Source organism: Emys orbicularis, chromosome 5 (genome assembly GCF_028017835.1).
Source record: "Emys orbicularis isolate rEmyOrb1 chromosome 5, rEmyOrb1.hap1, whole genome shotgun sequence".
Classification (NCBI taxonomy): Eukaryota; Metazoa; Chordata; order Testudines; family Emydidae; genus Emys; species Emys orbicularis.
The window spans coordinates 137,650,593-137,668,698 of NC_088687.1; the positions used below are offsets into that span (position 1 = coordinate 137,650,593).

Sequence of the window (18,106 nt, forward strand, 5' to 3'; positions counted from 1 at the left end):
CCCCAGTGCATAGGGCCTAGTTGCCAATGGGATTTGACTGGCAAACAGGCCTCATGCTAGCCCTCCATGAGTGTAGGGTGACCAGATGACAGGAAGAAAATATCGGGACGGGGGGGGGGGGGGGAGGGAGTCGCAAAAAAAAAAAGCCAAGTGCTACCGGCAGAGCAGGAGAGAAAAAAATCTCAAACGTCTCTTCTGAGCACCCTCAAGCGGAGCCTGCTGCCTCCCCTGCCAAACGTTCCAGCCCAGGACTAACAACCCCCTCCCCCTCTGGGCTGAACAGCTGGGGGTTCTTCGGGGCCACAGGCACTGGCTGGACGCCCAGTTTCCTTCGGCCTCCTCCACACGTGTCCTAGCAGCTTGGCCCGAGGCCTCTCTCCGTTCTGCCTTTGCCGGCTCAGCCCAGCGCCTGGCCCTCAGGCAGCCCAGCCGGACCCATCCCTGCCGCAAAGCGGACACGTGGTTCCCACAGGGCTTCTCCGGGGTCCACCCCCCAGAGCTCCCCGCGATTCACCGCCCCGGGGCTCTGCCGCGGCATCACGCCCTGGGGAGCCGGTGACTTTACCGCGGTGCTCTGCTATGGCCCCGCGCCGCGCCCGGGAGCCGCCGGAGCCCAGCCGGCCCCGCGGCCCCCCCCATGGCGCGCAAGGCTCTTGGCAAAGTCCTACGAGCAAGGTGGGGGAAACCGGCAGCTCCCCACTGGCCACGGCGTCACTTCCGGCCGAGCGGCCAGTAGTAACCCCTTCCGGATCCGGCGGGGGAGGCTGGCTCGTGCCGGCTGAGCAGGAGAGAGAGAGAAAAAAAAAGCCGAGTGCTGCTGGCGAAGCAAATATCGGGACAAAGTGCGCCCCGACCAAAGATCGGTCGGGACGCGGGACAAACACTTAAATATCGGGACGGTCCCGATTTTATCGGGATGTCTGGTCACCCTACGTGAGTGAATAGCTGTACCAGCAGCACAGCCATTCAACTCAGTGAGGGCAGAGGATCCTGAATTGTGGTCCCAGTCAGTCATACACAAACACATGGCAAGAAGGAAGGGGCGAGTGAACACAAACCCAATCACGAGGCATGGCTGGAGGAGAAAGCCAGAAGAGCCCTCAATGGACCATGTTTGAATTCAAGGTAGTATCCCTGGTCAGGTACCTGCACAGGAGCTAGTGCCCAGCCCCTCTCCATGCACCAGCATTTTAAAGTTGGGCAAAACCTAGCAGCAGACGCCAGCTGCGCTTTCTTGATGTTCATACACTTCAGATTCTGCAAGGAAATGAAACTCCTTCTCTCAGAGCTGTCAGTAGGAATCCTGTGATTCACAGGACAACATGCTCTCTCTTGTAGAAAGCCTCCACCTGTCTCTTTGGTATCCCCCCCCCTTCCACTGCACCGGCCCACAGACAGGTGTGGATAATGAGCATCTGCGGAAGGGGTTGCGAATTTCACTGTCTCAAGTAAGGGTCCATCAGCGACGGCTTGCATGGGAAGTTGAGGTGCAGCAGGAGAAGGAAAGTATATGAGAAGGCAACTGGTGACAACAAGGATGGAGAAGAGCACAAGGGGGTCAGGCATCTGAGGCCTCATGCCTCATTTCCAAAAAAGACTGAATAGTGCATTCGAAATTCCACCCTCCAGACTAGCCTTAAGTATGCCAGTTAAAATTCCTACGTAAGAGAAAGCTAAGCATGAAGTTTACTGTTGACTTTGTGGCTGAATGAAGTGATGCTCTACAATCTCTCCACCCTGCTCGACTCCTATTTCCGCAGATGCTTATAGAATAGGAAAGCCACAACAGAAGTGAAAGCAGCAACGGCAGCTGGCAGTATATAGTCCTTCAAGGGAAAGGATGTCCCATCACTGTCTCGCCTTGGCCTGTTATCGTTCTGGGGGGAACTTCCTGGAGGGGCTTCTGAATTCCAAGGTGAGTCGGAATATCCGGAGAGCCTCCTGAGGGAGCCAGAGCTGGCTGGAGATGGGTTTTCGTAGGCATTGGCTACAACCCGCAGGCCGGGAGCCTCCCCCAGATCAGCGCTAGGATACTCAACCACATGGACTTCGTGAGTTCCCACAGCTGTGCTGTCCCAGGTGCTGCTGTTCTCTGGCGGAAGGGAGGCGCTGCTGGTTTTGGTAGCCTCGTCTCTTCTTGGGCCATTGCTGGCAGCCCAAGCTTGGGGGCGGTGGTCAGAGCGAGAGGAGTAGTGATTCTCTTCAGGCTGATTCCTCTGGGCTCTGCTGGAGCTGGAACAGGCACTGCTGGATTCGCTTATCATTAGGGGATTGCTGTCCTGAGAGCACTCGCGGCTGAGGATGAAGCGATCAGACCTCCCAGAATATTGGACATTTGTCTCGGGTGACTCTGGCTGCCTCGTGGCTGGCTCCTCCACGCCTCCGGTGGAGATTAGCACGCCTGGCTTGCTGAGCACCACCTCTTCATCCGGCTCACTGTAGAACACTTGGCAGCCCCCAGGGGGGCCTGGCAAGGCGTTTTGGGTCTCCCACCCTGCCTCCCTTGCGGTGGTGCCAGCTGGGCTCCCAGGGATCCCTGGGCTGGTTCGGGTCACACTCGGAGCAGGGGGCTTTGGCGCTCGATTTGCCTTCAAGAGACAACAACAGGGACTAGTTAGACACAAACTGAAGCATGTCACTGGAAGCACTGATGGCACCCACCTCCTGCTTCGGGGCCGAGTGCTGCAAACCCAGCTTCAGTCTGCCCCCAGGCTAACACCAATCCCTCCCAACACTGCGTGGCTCAGAAGGAGGGGTTGTAGCCAATGTTCCCTTTAATGTTTTCCATCCATGTGCGGAATAAATTTTGTTATGTGCACCGAGGTATGTGTGGATCTATGCCACCAGTAGAAACAAAAATCTTAGATAAAATATATATATATTAAATATATATATTTAAAAAGTTACCATAGGGATAGTTACTCCAGCCAGGACAGGTTAGGCATTATAGAACTCACTAGTCAAAGAATTACATTTAAGTGTAAGAGAAATAAAAATTATGAAATGCATAGACCAGTCAAAACACTAAAATAACACACTTTGAAAGAATAAAATTACAGAGAATATATGTGCATTGAAGGAAGTACCAATAATAATAAAGGTATGTGTTGGGAACTGAGTGTGAAAGAGACTCTGTGTGTGTGTGTGTGTGTGTGAGTGTGTGAGAGAGAGAGAGAGAGAGAGAGAGAGAGAGACACGGTGTGTGTGACAGTGTGTTTGACACAGAGACTCTGTGAGAGACAGTGTGTGTGTGACACAGCGTGTGTGCGCATGTGACACAGAGAGAGTGTGTGTGTGTGTGTGTGTGTGTGTGTGTGTGTGTGTGTGTGTGTGTGTGTGTGTCAGAGATAGAGTGTGTGCTGGCTGCTGGGGAAAGCCATGCACTGTCTCTTTAAGACACTCACTGAACGCTCTGAGGCCTCCTGAGCCAGGCTGTTCCCTCTGCCCTGCTCTGCGGAGATGGGGTACAGGGGCTGGGGGAGGGGGACACCCTGTCATCAGCATCCTCCTCCCCCCCATCCCACCCCCGCTCTGCACAGGCAGCAGGAGGGTCCCGGGAGCAGCTGCAGGATGGAGCAATGTGGGGGGAGGGGCACCTGAACACAGGCTGCCGACTGTGCCCGCTCTGCTAATCAGCTGGGCAGCATTTGAATCTCTCCTGCGCAGTCGCCCAAGTGCGCAGCTTACAGGGAACATAGGTTGTAGCTAGCTCCCCTCGGCTGAGGGATGGGGAGAGGTGTTATCAGGGCTCTGGAGGACCCTTTGGGCTGGGGAGGGTGAGGAAAAGGTGGAAAAAGGGTAGATAAACTGAGGGGGGGGGGACTGAGACACTAGCCGCTAAAACGAGCACAAGGCTGGAGGGACTGATTTACAAACAAAGGGAAGAAGAGTTAACGGGCAGCTTGGCTGGGGCAAATCTCCACTTCCCTTGTCTGCAAACAGGGTCTTGCCCCATGGCAGCCACACCAACGGCTGCAATCGGGGCCACTTCCAAGCATAGACAAGGCCCTGGGGACAGCCAGGAGGGAGGTTCGACACCTGATCCAACAAACATTTGCAAACTGTAACCACCAAGGTGGGAGGGGAAGTATTCAGTGCAATGCGCAGGAGTCTAACCAGGAGGGTTGGGATGAAGTTAAGAAGATGAAATTCCAGGCTGTCGAAGGGGAAGCTTCCTAACGGTGAGATCTACCTGCCAAGGGAAGTGGGGGAGGCCCCATCATTTTGGACACAGAAGACTGCACAAGCCACTACAGTATGCAATCTTGTTTACTCCCCTATGCCAAGGGATAGACTAGGTGACCTACAAAACAGGCCTTGCCAATCTTTGGGGTATGAGAGTCTTTCCACCGACTTCAGTGGGCTTTGGCTCAAGCCCTTCATAGCCACGATTACAGACTGTGCTGCCCGATTCTACCATTAGAACCTCACTCGGTTTAAACAAAGCTCTGGGACGGGGGCAAGGAGAATGGAGAGAAAAAACCTGCAGAAAGGGTCCGGGCTAAAGGAGTTTGTTTGGCAGGATCTCTCTGAAAGGCTACGGTTCTGCGGGAGACAGTAGCTCGGGCAGCACAAGACCATTTGGGGGCGTTGTGTACAACAGGATCAAGGTGAACACACGTGACAACCTACGTTCTCCTTTGGCATGGAGGTGCTGCTGCTGTCTGTGTCTCTCGTTGGCAGTTCGCGCTCTTGGACGGGAGATTTCAGCTCACCCAGGTCGCTGTTGAATGCGGGCCCTGACGGGTCAGAAGGCAATCCAGGCGAACTAGGTGGAATCACAGCAGTAGAGGAGAAACCACTAAGGTCAGAGAATTCCACAGCAGGCCTGGCATTGGACAGCTTGAGAACTCTAGTCGTACTGGGATGGATGGGGGAACCGGCTGGAAGAACGTTGCTGGGCCCAGGAGTTGAAGCTGGGTGTAGCACGTGAGCTGCAGGAGCTGGAATCTGGACTTTGCTTTGAGGATCTGGAGGGAAACAAGGCACAATGTGTATTAATCAGGATGTGTGAAATGAATGGGAATTGTAAGCTCCTTCCCCTCCATACACACAATATTTCACTATTAACAATGGGAAAGTCCCAGTTCAAGGGAGGGGGTAGTCTCCACGGTAGAAGGAGTCTCTCTTATCTGGTGCCTCTTTATGAAGCCATGTTTCTTGGTTTCCTTGTACAGGGGGGAAAATGTTATACCTGCTCCAAACAAAAAGGGAGGGGAGGAGGTCATTCTGCATTAGGACTGCCAAACATGAAGTGCATTGTTAACAAACCATGTGTGCAACAGGGGTCTGAGCCAAAGGGCCCTGATGTCAATGGAAAGACGCCCCCCAGTGACTTCAGAGAGCTTTGGAGCAGGCCCATGAAAGAGACCGGGAGTGTGACTGTGGGGCACAGGGTGATGGGTCTAACGCGGAGGTTCTCAAACTTCACTGCACCGTGACCCCCTTCTGACAACAAAAATTACTACAGGACCCCAGGAGAGGGGACCAAAGCCTAAGCCCGCCCAAGCCCCGCCACCCTGGGCTCTCCAAGCCCTCAGGCTTGGGCTTTGGCCCTGGGCCCCAGCAAGTCTAAGCCAGCCCTGGTGACCCCATTAAAATTGGGGTCACGACCCACTTTGGGGTCCTGACCCACAGTTTGAGAACCGCTGGTCTAATGAGAGACACTAAGGAATGGACTCAGGTCAGGCATTTAGTAACCTCCATTGTACTATAATCTGAGCTAAGAGGTTTGGTCAATTCCAGGTAGACAGGTAACTGGAAATGCTACACAGCATCCTCAGTAACATCTGTCTGCTGCCAACACCATGCACAGCCCCACCCTTCACACCCCATCCCTCTCCCCATCCTCCCACTGAAAGGTAGTAAGGGCTCCAGCTTATAGTTCTCTTTTCTACCTCCCACGTTGATGAAGTAGCTAAGCTTGCTGGCTCCCAAACTCATCTCTCTAGTACCTTCAGGCGCTGAGCAAGGTGTTTGGCCCTCGGCCTGGACCACAGGCAGCAGCTGGATTGACCAGAGTGCTGTGGGGCTCTCTCTTGGTTCTGTCTCTCACAGCGCTCTGGTGCGTAACACAACTCTACAACCTGGACCTACTGCTGGGGAGAGTCTTTGTAAAGAAGTCAGCTGGGCTGGTACAGATAGCAACAGTCACATTCACTCGCTTGTTACAACCAGCATCTCCACTTTGCAGGGGTTCATGGGGAGCCATTTTCTGGTTTTGGTTCATGGAAGGTCGACACCTCCCTCTACTCCGAGTTCAAACCCAAATCGAAACTCAGCCCAAGACAGCCAAGTTTGGCTTGGTCTCAGGTGGCATCACCACATTCGGCCTGTTTTTCCCCTGGCAGCGCAGGTTGGCAAACCTATTGACAAACCGGGCCCAAGTCTCAGGTGTGTAACTAGGCCAAGAGACTGTCCCTCAGTTTTGGGTGTACATCTGTTTCCTACAGGGAAATTGTACTAACAAGTTACTTTTGCCTGGGGCCCAGGCACTGGGGGGGAGGAGGGCTGTGAATTCAGAGACACCATGGGAGGGACCCTCTCTCGACACAGGCAAAGTCTGGCTTTAGACTTCTGGGTGGGGCAACAGGAAACTCCAGGACTAGCAAGGTGGTCAGCCCCATTCCTCCCTGTCACACTTACCCCGGGGTCCCATCTGCCCCTGCTAGCACATCGCTGGGAAACCAGTGGCGGCTTTGTGCTTCAAAACGCACGTGGTGCTGCCTCCCTTCCCCAAGCCTGGCACAGCCTTGGCCCTACCACAGCGTTGATGAGCTGTGAGGAATCCAGCTTTGGCTGCTCTTAGCCAGCGAGTGGGCCAGCCAGTTTCACGTGGAGGGGAGTGGTACAATACCAAGAACAGCCTTGCACTGATTCGGATGCACCTCTAAGTGTACCTCCCCGCCCCCAACAAATTCTGCTTGGGGGTAGGAGAAGCCAGTGGCATACAGACACTGCAATTCCCACTGCAGCTGGAAGTCAGTGCAATTTTGATCACAGGTTTCAATGGCCCCAACTCATCCCCGGTGTTGAAGATGCTGCCCCCTTTGCAGCAGGACCAGACTAAAATGCCCCTGTGTGAATACTGATGGGGAAAGCTCTTACCCCTGCTGTTTGCCGGTCCACTGGCAGCTCCCGGGGTATCTGCTAGGCACCCTCCCGACCGTCCACCACAGTGGGAATTGATGCCGTTACCTGGGTTCTGCTCAGGAATCCCCTGGGAAGGTCCAGTGGAGGGGCCTGAAGCCAGTTTTTCAGAGGAACTGGCCGAGCGTGTTGTGCTGAGATGTAATGCTCCCAAATCACGAGCAGTCGCATCCTCACTGAAGTCCATGGGGATTGTGCTCGTTGTCTGAGAGGCAGGCACTGATCCGATTGCAGAACTAGAGTCAGCCCTTCCTTTGATGACTCCCACATCACCATAACTGCATGTGCTTGGTGCAGAATCTCTGATTTGGTGTAGGGGAAACGCATCCCTCTCTCCGCCATGGTCTCTCTGCCCCTGGGCACGTTTCTGCTCTGCATCAAACTGGGTCTGCAGGAGGAGAGGGTCATGAACATCCACCATGCTGCTCGTCAGGTTCCCATTCTCGTAACCCTGCAAAGCCTGAATCTTCTGTTCCCGGAGCGAATCTCCAGCCTGCCGCCCATCCCCGTGGACAGCTCTGTTGGCACCGGAAGCCAGGGGAGAGCGCTCAAAAGAAGAATAGTAAACCTCTTCTGGCTGGTTCATGAAATCCTCTGGGCTAGGAACGGCGGCCGGCTCCCCTCTCTGAACAGGCTCTGCAGGCACGGATGCCTTTCTGCTGTTCCCAACGTTCAGGTGATTCATGTTCCCAAAATACCCACCGCTCACACAGACCGGATGCTGCTGGCGGCCGGCCCAGTCCTGACTCTGTCCTCTTGGGTCGGGTACTGGTCTGCTTGGCTGAGCCACTTCCACCTCTCCTCTGGGCACCCCCCCACAAGCCAGCAGGTGTCCCGCTGGTGATCCAGGAGATAAATGGACTGCTGCTGGGGCCAGACCATCTCCATGGTTACTGCCTTCCTGTGATGCCCTGAGATCAGCTAGTGCTGCGTTCCCAGCGGGTTGGGAACTCGGAGCTTCCCTCCATGGGGCCAGGGCATCTTCTGTAACCTGAAAGGAAAACCGAGATGTGTTTAGACCATAAGAGAATTATTCTCTGGGCCCAAATTGGGACGGGGGCTCCCTCGTGCGAGGCGCTGGACAGACAGATCCCCAGGCCTTGTTTTGACCCAAGTGTTCTGAAGGAGACGGAGCCCTGGTGTCCAAACTCCTCTCTCCACAGCGCTGCCTCTACCCCTAAGCCCCGGTTGACAGGCAGGGCCCCTTGGAGGGGGTGTTTTACCCTGGTCGCTGAACTCCGGAGAGAAGCAAGGACCGAATGGACATGGAGACTAGCTTTCCTCCTCAGCCTTGGAGGGAGTCGCTCTGGGTTCCCCCCTGCCTCGAGGCCTGTGGGAATTAGAGGGTGACAAGCCAGCACTTCCCTAGCTCCGAGATCGCCTTTTAACCAGAGGGAATCGCCGTGTGCCGGGGCATGCAGAATGGAACAGCTACATCCGGAGAGAGAACGTGACTGACAGGGTACCCGGCACATGCTGCAGCCGCTTCTCCATGGCTGGAGCGATGGCAGCACCAGCCGGAGAGAGAGAGAGAAGGGTCCAGACCACCTTCTGGCCCCCAAGCCCATGGCAAAGGTGGGTATCAGGCAGCTGGCTGTAACAGCCTGAATCTCTGGACCACGTGCACCAGGTTGAGGCGCATCTGCTTTGGATGGAACGGGAGCAGTGCAGGAGCCAGGGATGCTGGCACTGTGCCACCTGAGTGCTCCTGCACCCTGCAGGGCAGCCAGATCTGGCTGCTTCTAGCCCCTTTGAGCGGTCAGAACAGCGCAGGGGGGCTGGGACACAGGCAGGAACTCGGCCCAGTTTTAAGAGTCAGGTTTCTTGTCAACCAAACCCAAGAGATCTGGCACCACAGGACACTCTCAGAGACCAACAAACCTTTTGCTTTGCCATTGGCTCCATTTCTTGCACAGGAATATTGTATTCTCCCAGGTCGTGGCAGCTTTCCGCTCCAGACGGATTCGTCTGGAGAGGCAGGGGTGTGCCAAGCCCTGGGAGACTTGCTGGCTGCCTAGGCAACGGAGGCGTGTGGGGATTGTTCGCAAAGGTGGGGCCAGCGCGCCGAGGATCAGGATTACCAGTCGGTGGCGGCATCCGAGAGCAAACCGACGCGTAGCTGGGCAGAGAGTTATTCACCGCAGGAAGTGATGCCTTGCTCCGAGGACCTACAGGAAGAGTGAGCACAGAATATTTGAAGTGATCGGTAATATGGGAGATGGGGAGTACCGGCAGGGGTTGACTTTAGCACTGGAGTGGCCCTAGAGGGGAAGCGTTCTGTCTAGTCAGAGGGAAACCAGGCACAGCCAACAAAGGTACCGTCACTCAGAGGGAGAGAGCAGTTTTCACTCTCCGTGGCTCATTTAACCCCCCAGCCGAGACAGTCAATGAACAGTTGTTGTCACTGTGACACCACTTCCTGTGAAATGGACACGTCCCCTAGCACCCGGGCTGAGACCCCACCTCATCTCACCTAGGCTACGGAGCATTTATATCTGTTTGGCACACCAAGCCCTGGCTCATTACAAAAAGATACGAGTTCAAATACAATCTATACGCAGGGCAGGGCACAGATCACCTCCAGAGAAACCAAGAACTACTGACCTCCTGCAGAATCCTCTCCCAACTCAGCCTCCACCCCCTCGCTGATCAGCCAGGCACCGCTCCAGGTGAGCAGATGAGGAGAGGGGCTTGCAGCGTCCCCTGAAGCTCAAAGCCAGGCTGTAGCACAGATGGATTCCAGAAGATGACCTTATTGCCACCAGACCTCTCCCGTTTGTCCCTGGAAGGGACCGTTAGCTTGAGCATCAGAGCCAAGCATGCCAGGACAGACAGGATCCTGCGCTTGAACCCCTTTGCCTTCACGAGGTCCCATTCTACCACGCCACTCATCCAACGTGGACTTGCTAGTACGTGAAGGGCCCACAGTCCATATTTTCTATGTGGATGATGCTCAGGGTTCTCTCCCCATCTTACCCAACCCACTGGTGTGTGGCAGTGGCATTTACCCCGTGCCTAGCAGAGACGAAAGCTTGGACAAGGCTAAGAGTTAGCCCATGAGCACGCGCTCGTAGGTTGGCTGAGGCAGTCACAAGACCTGGGGAGGTTTATTGCTGCTCCCTGCACTGAGTGAGTTTGCCGGATGTTTGTGACACCAGTCTGCAAGTTGGAAGGAAAAGTCACAACCTGCTTGAAGGGGGGCCAGACCTCACTACAGTTATGCAGGTCTCTGTCACCTCGAGTCTGAATTACTGCAAAGCGGACAACATGGGGCTGCAGCTTCAGCCATTCAGAAACCCCAGCACAAAGGTAGAGTAGCCACCTTACCCCTGTGCCCCGCAATTCTACATGTGGGATTCAACCTCAGTGATTTGGGGTGCCGGCTTCCCGCCCCTCTCCTTGGGTGGTGCCACTGCAAATGAGATCAACTGAGCAGCTGGAGCCAGCAGCCCGTAGGTTTTAACAAGGGGAAGGGGCAGGTGCTGTTTCTGAGGAGAAGCCCTCAGCTTTGGAACCTGCTAGCACAGCCAGGACCTGCTGACTTCCAGAGCAGATGCATCACCAAGCTTTCAAGAAGGAGGTGGATTGGGAGAGGGGTAAGTGGGTGAAAGGCTGGGGTTAATTTATTAACCCTGCGGGCAGGAGGGATGGAGGAGTCAGGCTTTGTTACTGGTGCTGGTCTCTACAATTGATTGGAGTTGTATATTTAAAACATACACCCTCCTAATGACAGCAGTGATAGCTCCAAAGAGAGACTTCCAGGAAATGGGAAAGAAACAGCATTGTTTCAATGGAGGAAGGATTGCCCAGTGGTTAGAACATAAGACCAGCCATACTGGGTCAGACCAAAGGTCCATCTAGCCCAGCATCTTCCGACAGTGGCCAATGCCAGGAGCTTCAGAGGGAATGAACAGAACAGGTAATCATCAAGTGATCCTCCCCTGTCGCCCATTCCCAGCACTAGCCTGGGTCTTGGGAGCCCAGAGTTCAAATCCCAGCTCGGCCACAGACTGCCAGTGTGACCTGGGCAAGTCGCTTAGGGCCAGATCCTCAGAGGTGTTTATTCGATTTCAATGGGAGTTTGGTGCTGAAACCGGCTTCAGTGCTTTCGCAAATCCCACGAGGTGTCTACTGGCAGCTTTAGGCCCCTCTGACAACCTGGCCCCCCTGTACCTGGGGGATAACAGGCCTGCCCTACCTCACAGTCAAGACTGCGAGGTGTTGAGATACCGTGGTGATGCTCGAGAGAGCCCCAGGGCCGGGCAGTTAAGAGAGCGCAGCAGGTACTAAGGGACAGGTACTGCAAGGCAACTTACGGATTTGGTGAGCATCGTACTTGCGCTGAACCCTGTCTGCGAGATCATGGTGCCTATTCTTCCTGAGTGCCTCAATGAGCTCCTTCACCCAGCCACTCCTGCATTTCAAGTAGTCGAAGAGCTTCCACACGGCGTGCTCGTTCCCTTTCCTGTCGTCGTAGGCTTCGATCTCTTCCTAAAAATCAGCAGGGAGAGAACACTGAGAAAGGGGCCGGCTAGGGGGCGTTTCATCAGTCCCAGCAGGAGTCAGACAAAGCTCAGCACCTGGGGTCCCGCTGAGGCAGAGGAATTTAGCCAGGAGTCAGCTGGCAGGGTTGCTCAGGGCGAGATGAAGCTCCGGGGAGGCGAGGCCCCGTCATGAAGTCGCGGCGCAGTTTGGCAGAGTTCTGTGTTGTGCACTAGGAGGCGGCCCCGTGGTCAAGCAGCAAGGGGAATTGCAAGGCAGGATGGTAACACGTCTGCGCAGAGGCAGGACAAGCAGGGATGCCGCAGGGCAGGAGTGGGGTGCTCAGAAAGGAGGGATGACAGAGCAGGAGGGCTGGAAGCAGTTACAGCTCACACAACCTTGAGCACCCTCCATGCTGTACACTACATCCCACCTCCCTATCGGGAGGACTGCAGCCAGCGGGAGCTCTGGACGTTGGAGCAGGCGAAGGCTGGAGAGCAGCAGGAGCAGAGGGAGGAGGGAACAGAGTAAGGAAGGGGGGGGGCAGGAAGGGGCACTATTTTTCAAACCCTGCTGTACGGCTCTCCCTTTACCTTTCAAGGTTTTTGGGGTGGGGGGGAGGGGAAACTAAGGGGGGGGGGATCAGTGACTGAGGCTCAGCAACCCGCCTGCTAGTCAGAATAGAGCCGTGCATGCCAAGACCATAGTCTCCATGAACTGCAGTGGCCACAGGCCTAAAAATATATTAACCCTCCTACTTCACAGTTTAAGCGGATCACTATTAGGGATCAGGAGGAGACCTTTCTGCGGGGACAGACTATCCCACCCTGCCCCCTGCAGGGTTCTTGCGTCTTCCTCAGAAACACCTGGTGCTCCTCACTCTCAGAGACAAGACACGGGACCAGAAGCACCTGACCCAGTCTGGCAATTCCTTGGTTTCCTAATTCCATGGGTTATTCTTAACCAGCAGGGCGCACTGGTTGGTTACCTGCAACCGGGCTTCAGCAGAGCCTGTCGCTGAGATGCAGACAGAGAGCCCAGGCTGCAGAAAGCAGCTCCCTGCTCTAACTAGGCAGAGACTTACTGAGCAGCAGCAGCTATAGGCGCAGCTGCCACAAAACACTCCCACACATAGTGGTTTTCTCCCTCTTTCTTACCACACACAGAGCTCAAGCCAAGAATTCTTCTTTACTGGCAGCACAATCCACACAGAGAGAGAGAGACAGACTCCTTAAAAACAAGACAGACTTCTCAGGTGTCCTGCACAGGACGGGGGCGTTTCATGCTGGGGTTGGAACTGGACATGGCATGAGTGTCCATGGCTGCTCCAGTGACAGATTGCTGGGTAACATAATGCCATCTCTGTGTCTCCCACCCCCACCCCGCTTCACTTTTCAATATTAAAAAATATATATATCTGAGACTGTATTGTGCTCCCTCCTAGTTACGATTCTGGCATCAGTGTCCCACTGGCTGCATGGCAACTCCTTCTGGGTTTGGACTGGCCTTTATGCCTCCCAGTATCCACCTCTAGTTTGCAGCCACCAATTCTGTATCTGGCAAGAGACTGCCTTAGTTTTGCACATCACCCTGTGATGAGGGATCTGGCAGTGTAACCCACTGGCCAGCATGCATTATGTGTCCCGTCTCTGTGCCTGCACCATACAGGGTGTGAGCCTAGTTCCATGAGAGACTTGATTCTTTAGCTCAAGCTGTAGCAGTTCATGCTTCTAGCTCTGGAGGTTACAAGTTCGATCCCCAGCCTGTCGGGGTTGATAATTCTGACCAGGAATCTAGAGCAATCTAGCTTGTTGTTTTCTATTTGTTCTTCCCAACTATTCGTACACTGGTGTTCTAAGCTTTGATCTAGCACAGTGTTTCCCAAACTTGGGATGACGCTTGTGTAGGGAAAGCCCGTGGCGGGCCGGGCCGGTTTGTTTACCTGCCGCGTCCGCAGCTTCGGCCGATCGCGGCTCCCACTGGCTGTGGTTCGCTGCTCCAGGCCAATGGGAGCTGCTGGAAGTGGCGCGGGCCGAGGGACGTACTGGCCGCCGCTTCCCGCAGCTCCCATTGGCCTGGAGCAGCGAACCGCGGCCAGTGGGAGCCGCGATCGGCCGGACCTATGGACGCGGCAGGTAAACAAACCGGCCTGGCCCGCCAGGGGCTTTCCCTACACAAGTGGCGTCCCAAGTTTAGGAAACACTGATCTAGCCCATTGAGCATTTTTCAGTTTTGGGTGAAGCTGTTGGTTCCGCGAGACAGGAGGTTAGAGTTGTGGAGGGATGATATCTACTGTCACCCCAGCCCCTTTCCCCCACATGTGCGCCTGAACTAGCAAGGCAGGTTCAAAGAAAACAGAGTTAAAGAATAAAGAAAGAATTACCCTGTCTGCATCAGAGAGACACGGCAGATGGCGAATCAGCTGGAGCACCCGGATGTGATGGAAGTCGGACATATATTCCCTAATGTACTCATAAACCTTGTCCTCAGCAAACCCCATCTTTGCTTCACACCTAAGAGAGAGAAGATCAATTCAGCAAAAAGAAAAAAAGAAAAAAAAAACCACACAGTTGTTGTTATTAGTTAACTTTTATATTGCAGGTTGGCCCACTGTGCAAGGCACTGTACAAACATAGGAAAAACAGATGGTCCCTACCAAAAAGAGCTTACAGTCTCATAATAATAATAATTGGAGCTGCTCAGAAAATTTTTATTGAAAAAAATCCTATGAAAAATGAAAACTTTTTCTATTAAAAGTGTGCATCTAACCTAGGGATCGGCAACCTTTGGCACACGGCTCGTCAGGGAAAGCCCCTGGCGGGCCGGTTTGTTTACCTGCCGCGTCCGCAGGTTCGGCCAATCGCAGCTCCCACGGGCCGCGGTTCACCGCTCTAGGCCAATGGGGGCTGCAGGAAGCGTGGCCAGCACATCCCTCGGCTTGCGTGTGCATTGCTTGATTTTTCTATCGCAGGTTTTTTTTGGGGGGAGATATCATTTGAGGTTTGCTCTGTTTTAAAAAGGGCATGTGACAAATGTTTAGCATCTGACATCTTCTTCACACCCTTTTTCACAGAAACTACAGCACTTTGAGCAGTGTGAAACTGACAGGGGTGAGCTCTTGGCTGAATTACTGCAGAAAGCTGAAACTCCATTTCCTGTTACCAAGCAACTCCTTTGATCAGGACTACTGATGAGTCGAAGCTACTTGCTTTTCTTTCATCACACCGTGGCTATGTACACACTACAGCTTAAGTGGACATAAATTATGTCCCTCAAGGGTGTGAATTAGCTACCCTCATCATTTATGACGACGTAAGTGCAGGTGTGGACAGTGCTATGTCCACGGCAGACTTCTCCCGCCAACATAGCTACCATCACTCGCGTGCGGGAGGAAGGAGGGGGGGGGGATGCAGGCCTGCCTGTAAAGGCCTGTACTTTAGAATTTAGGTGTATTTTTTATCATTTAGCTAGTTATAGAATAGAGGTATAAAACAAAGAATCAAAATCACAGTCCGCCTGTGTATGGGCCTTCTCTCACTAGGATAGTCGGAGGCCTAGTTCTTTGGCTAAGGCCTTTGGCTAAACAGCAGGGGCAGCCATAAACTGGGAAGCCTACGGTCACATCCTCACATTCCAAACCAGCCACACTGAAATAAGGTGGTATTGGGCTGTTAGGAAGATGATCCTGTCCTGATAGTGCCCATCACAACCAGATAAAGTAAGAGATCTTAAGATGGTTAAAGAAAACGTAGTTTGATAGCATCCTGTCTGGCAAGAAGTCACCTATCAATGGTTGTGGTTTCCTGGATCCCAATAGGATCAATGGTTGTGATTGTGAAACCCTCATTTCTGTATTGTTTTATCTTTATGGCCCCCACTTTTCTATTGTTAATCTGTCTGGTTCTTTAATTTTTGTTAGCTGTATAATTAATTTTGCTAGATGTAAGTTAATTAGGGTAGTGGGATATAATTGGTTAGAGAATTATGTTACACTATGTTAGGATTGGTTAGTTACATTTCAGTAAAATGACTGGTTAAGGTATAGCTGAGAATATTACTATATAAACTGGGGTCAAACAGGAAGTGGGTGGGAAAATTGGAATCATGCTTGCTGGAAATTAACCCCAATAAACATTCCATTGTCTGCACTTCGGACTTCTGGTCTTTTGCAGCTTGCTGTCTGCGTGACAAGAACTAGGGAAGTGGGAGGGTGGAGGGAAAGCCCTCTAACAGGGGGCTGGAGTAATTAAGTAATTAGAGCAGCTACATTAGAGTTTACATCTGTAAACTTTAGTGTAGCCATAGCCTCAGTCCTACCATTCAGGAAACAGGCAAGGAGCATGCAGCATGATTACATTGCCCTAATGCTGCTTCTTAGGATATGTCTACACTACTGCTTATGTTGGCAAAACCCAAGGATGTGAATATTCCACCCCCCTCAGAGATGTTACACTGAGATAAGCGCTAGTGTGCCCAGCACTATGTTGGCGGAAACAGAGCTTCTGCTGCTCGTGGGGGTGATTTTATTATGCTGTCATAACTATAAAGGGAAGGGTAACAGCCCTCCTGTGTACAATACTATAAAATCCCTCCTGGCCAGAGACTCCAAAATCCTTTTACCTGTAAAGGGTTAAGAAGCTCAGGTAACCTGGCTGACACCTGACCCAAAGGACCAATAAGGGGACAAGATACTTTCAAATCTTGGTGGGGGGAAGGCTTTTGTTTGTGCTCTTTGTTTTTGGGGAGAGTTCGCTCTTGGGACTGAGAGGGACCAGACATCAATCCATGCTCTCCAAATCTTTCTGAACAAGTCTCTCATATTTCAAACGTGTAAGTAAACAGCCAGGCAAGGCGTGTTAGTTTTATCTTTGTTTTCTCAACTTGTAAATGTACCTTTTACTAGGGTGTTTACCTCTGTTTGCTGTAACTTTGAACCTAAGGCTAGAGGGGATTCCTCTGGGCTCTTTAAGTTTGATTACCCTGTAAAATTATTTTCCATCCTGATTTTACAGAGATTATTTTTACCTTTTTCTTTAATTAAAAGCCTTCTTTTAAGAACCTGATTGATTTTTCCTTGTTTTTAGATCCAAGGGGTTTGGATCTTGATCCACCAGGAGTTGGTGGGAGAAAGGAGGGGGAATGGTTAATTTCTCCTTGTTTTAAGATCCAAGGGGTTTGGATCTGTACTCACCAGGGAATTGGTGAAGAGTCTCTCAAGGCTACCCAGGGAAGGGAATTAGCATATTGGGAGTGGTGGCAGCGGACCAGATCTAAGCTGGTAGTTAAGCTTAGAAGTTTTCATGCAGGCCCCCACATCTGTACCCTAACGTTCAGAGTGGGGAAGGAGCCTTGACATGGTGGCAGAGCGGTGGGTTCATTTTAAACCAAAAGCCAGTAAGATTTTTTTTTTCTCCTTTCTAGCTGCTTGGAAAGCAGAGCTGAAGGTAGATGCATATTTTATCTATCCTTGCCTGAATGCAGAGGTGTTAAGTTTTTTTAACAAGGGTCTTTGTTAAGAGAAGGGTTCAAGCAGTGAGCAAACAGCTGGCAAAAGAAATGTACAAGCTGAATTGTTTTTTTTCTTTCTACCTCTCGGGGATAGCTAGTTAGAAAGTCTCTGTTACCTAAGCAGCCCTGAGCTGAGGGCATCCCAGTTTCAGTGAACTGCAGAGGGGTGTGGCCCAGCACAAGAAAACAGGAAAATGACTACCAGTGAAGCAGCTAACAAACTAGAACTGGCCAGACTAGAAGCAGAAGAAAATGAAAGGAAACATCAGAGACTGCTCCAATTAAAAAACCTCGAGAAAGAAGCTGATGAGAGAGCTATGGAGCAGAGAGAAAAAGAGATGGAGCAGATAGAAAGAGAGAGGAAGCATGAAGTGGAATTAGCAAGGGCTAGGCAGAATAATCCAGCCAACCCTAGCAACCCCTCTCCAGGTACCGCTTCCCATCCCAGAAAATTTCCCACCTACAAGGCAGGCTATGATACTGAGGCCTTCTTAGAAAATTTTGAAAGGGCCTGCCTGGGGTACAGCTTCACTACAGACCAGTACATGGTAGAGCTGAGGCCGCAGCTCAGTGGACCCTTAGCAGAGGTGGCGGCTGAAATGCCTAAGGAACACATGAACAGTTATGAACTTTTTAAAAACAAGGCCAGAATCAGAATGGGATTAACACCCGAACATGCCCATCGGCGGTTCAGAGCCCTAAGGTGGAAACCAGACGTGTCATTTAACTGACATGCCTACCACATTGACAAAAATAGTGATGCCTGGGTATCAGGAGCAAATGTTAAATCTCTGGAAGATCTGTTTTTCCTAGTGAAAATGGAGCAGTTCTTAGAGGGTGTTCCTGAGGAAATAGAAAGGTACATCCTAGATGGGAAGCCCAAAACTGTAACCGAGGCGGGGGAGATTGGAGCCAAATGGGTGGAGGTGGCAGAAAAGAAAAAAACTAGTAGCAGTTGGAGCGAATA

General features: G+C 52.5%; 1 protein-coding gene across 1 annotated transcript; it reads right to left on the bottom strand.

The window, feature by feature from the left end:
• Nucleotides 1–1,748: 1,748 nt before the first annotated feature.
• MAVS (mitochondrial antiviral signaling protein) lies at nucleotides 1,749–14,131 on the bottom strand. The gene is made up of 6 exons (XM_065405748.1): nucleotides 14,015–14,131; nucleotides 11,466–11,640; nucleotides 9,031–9,317; nucleotides 7,108–8,140; nucleotides 4,633–4,970; nucleotides 1,749–2,588 (listed from the first exon to the last, which is right to left on the bottom strand). The coding sequence occupies exons 1-6, from the start codon at nucleotides 14,129–14,131 to the stop codon at nucleotides 1,749–1,751; spliced, it is 2,790 nt and encodes a 929-aa protein (XP_065261820.1).
• Between the last annotated feature and the right edge of the window lie 3,975 nt (nucleotides 14,132–18,106).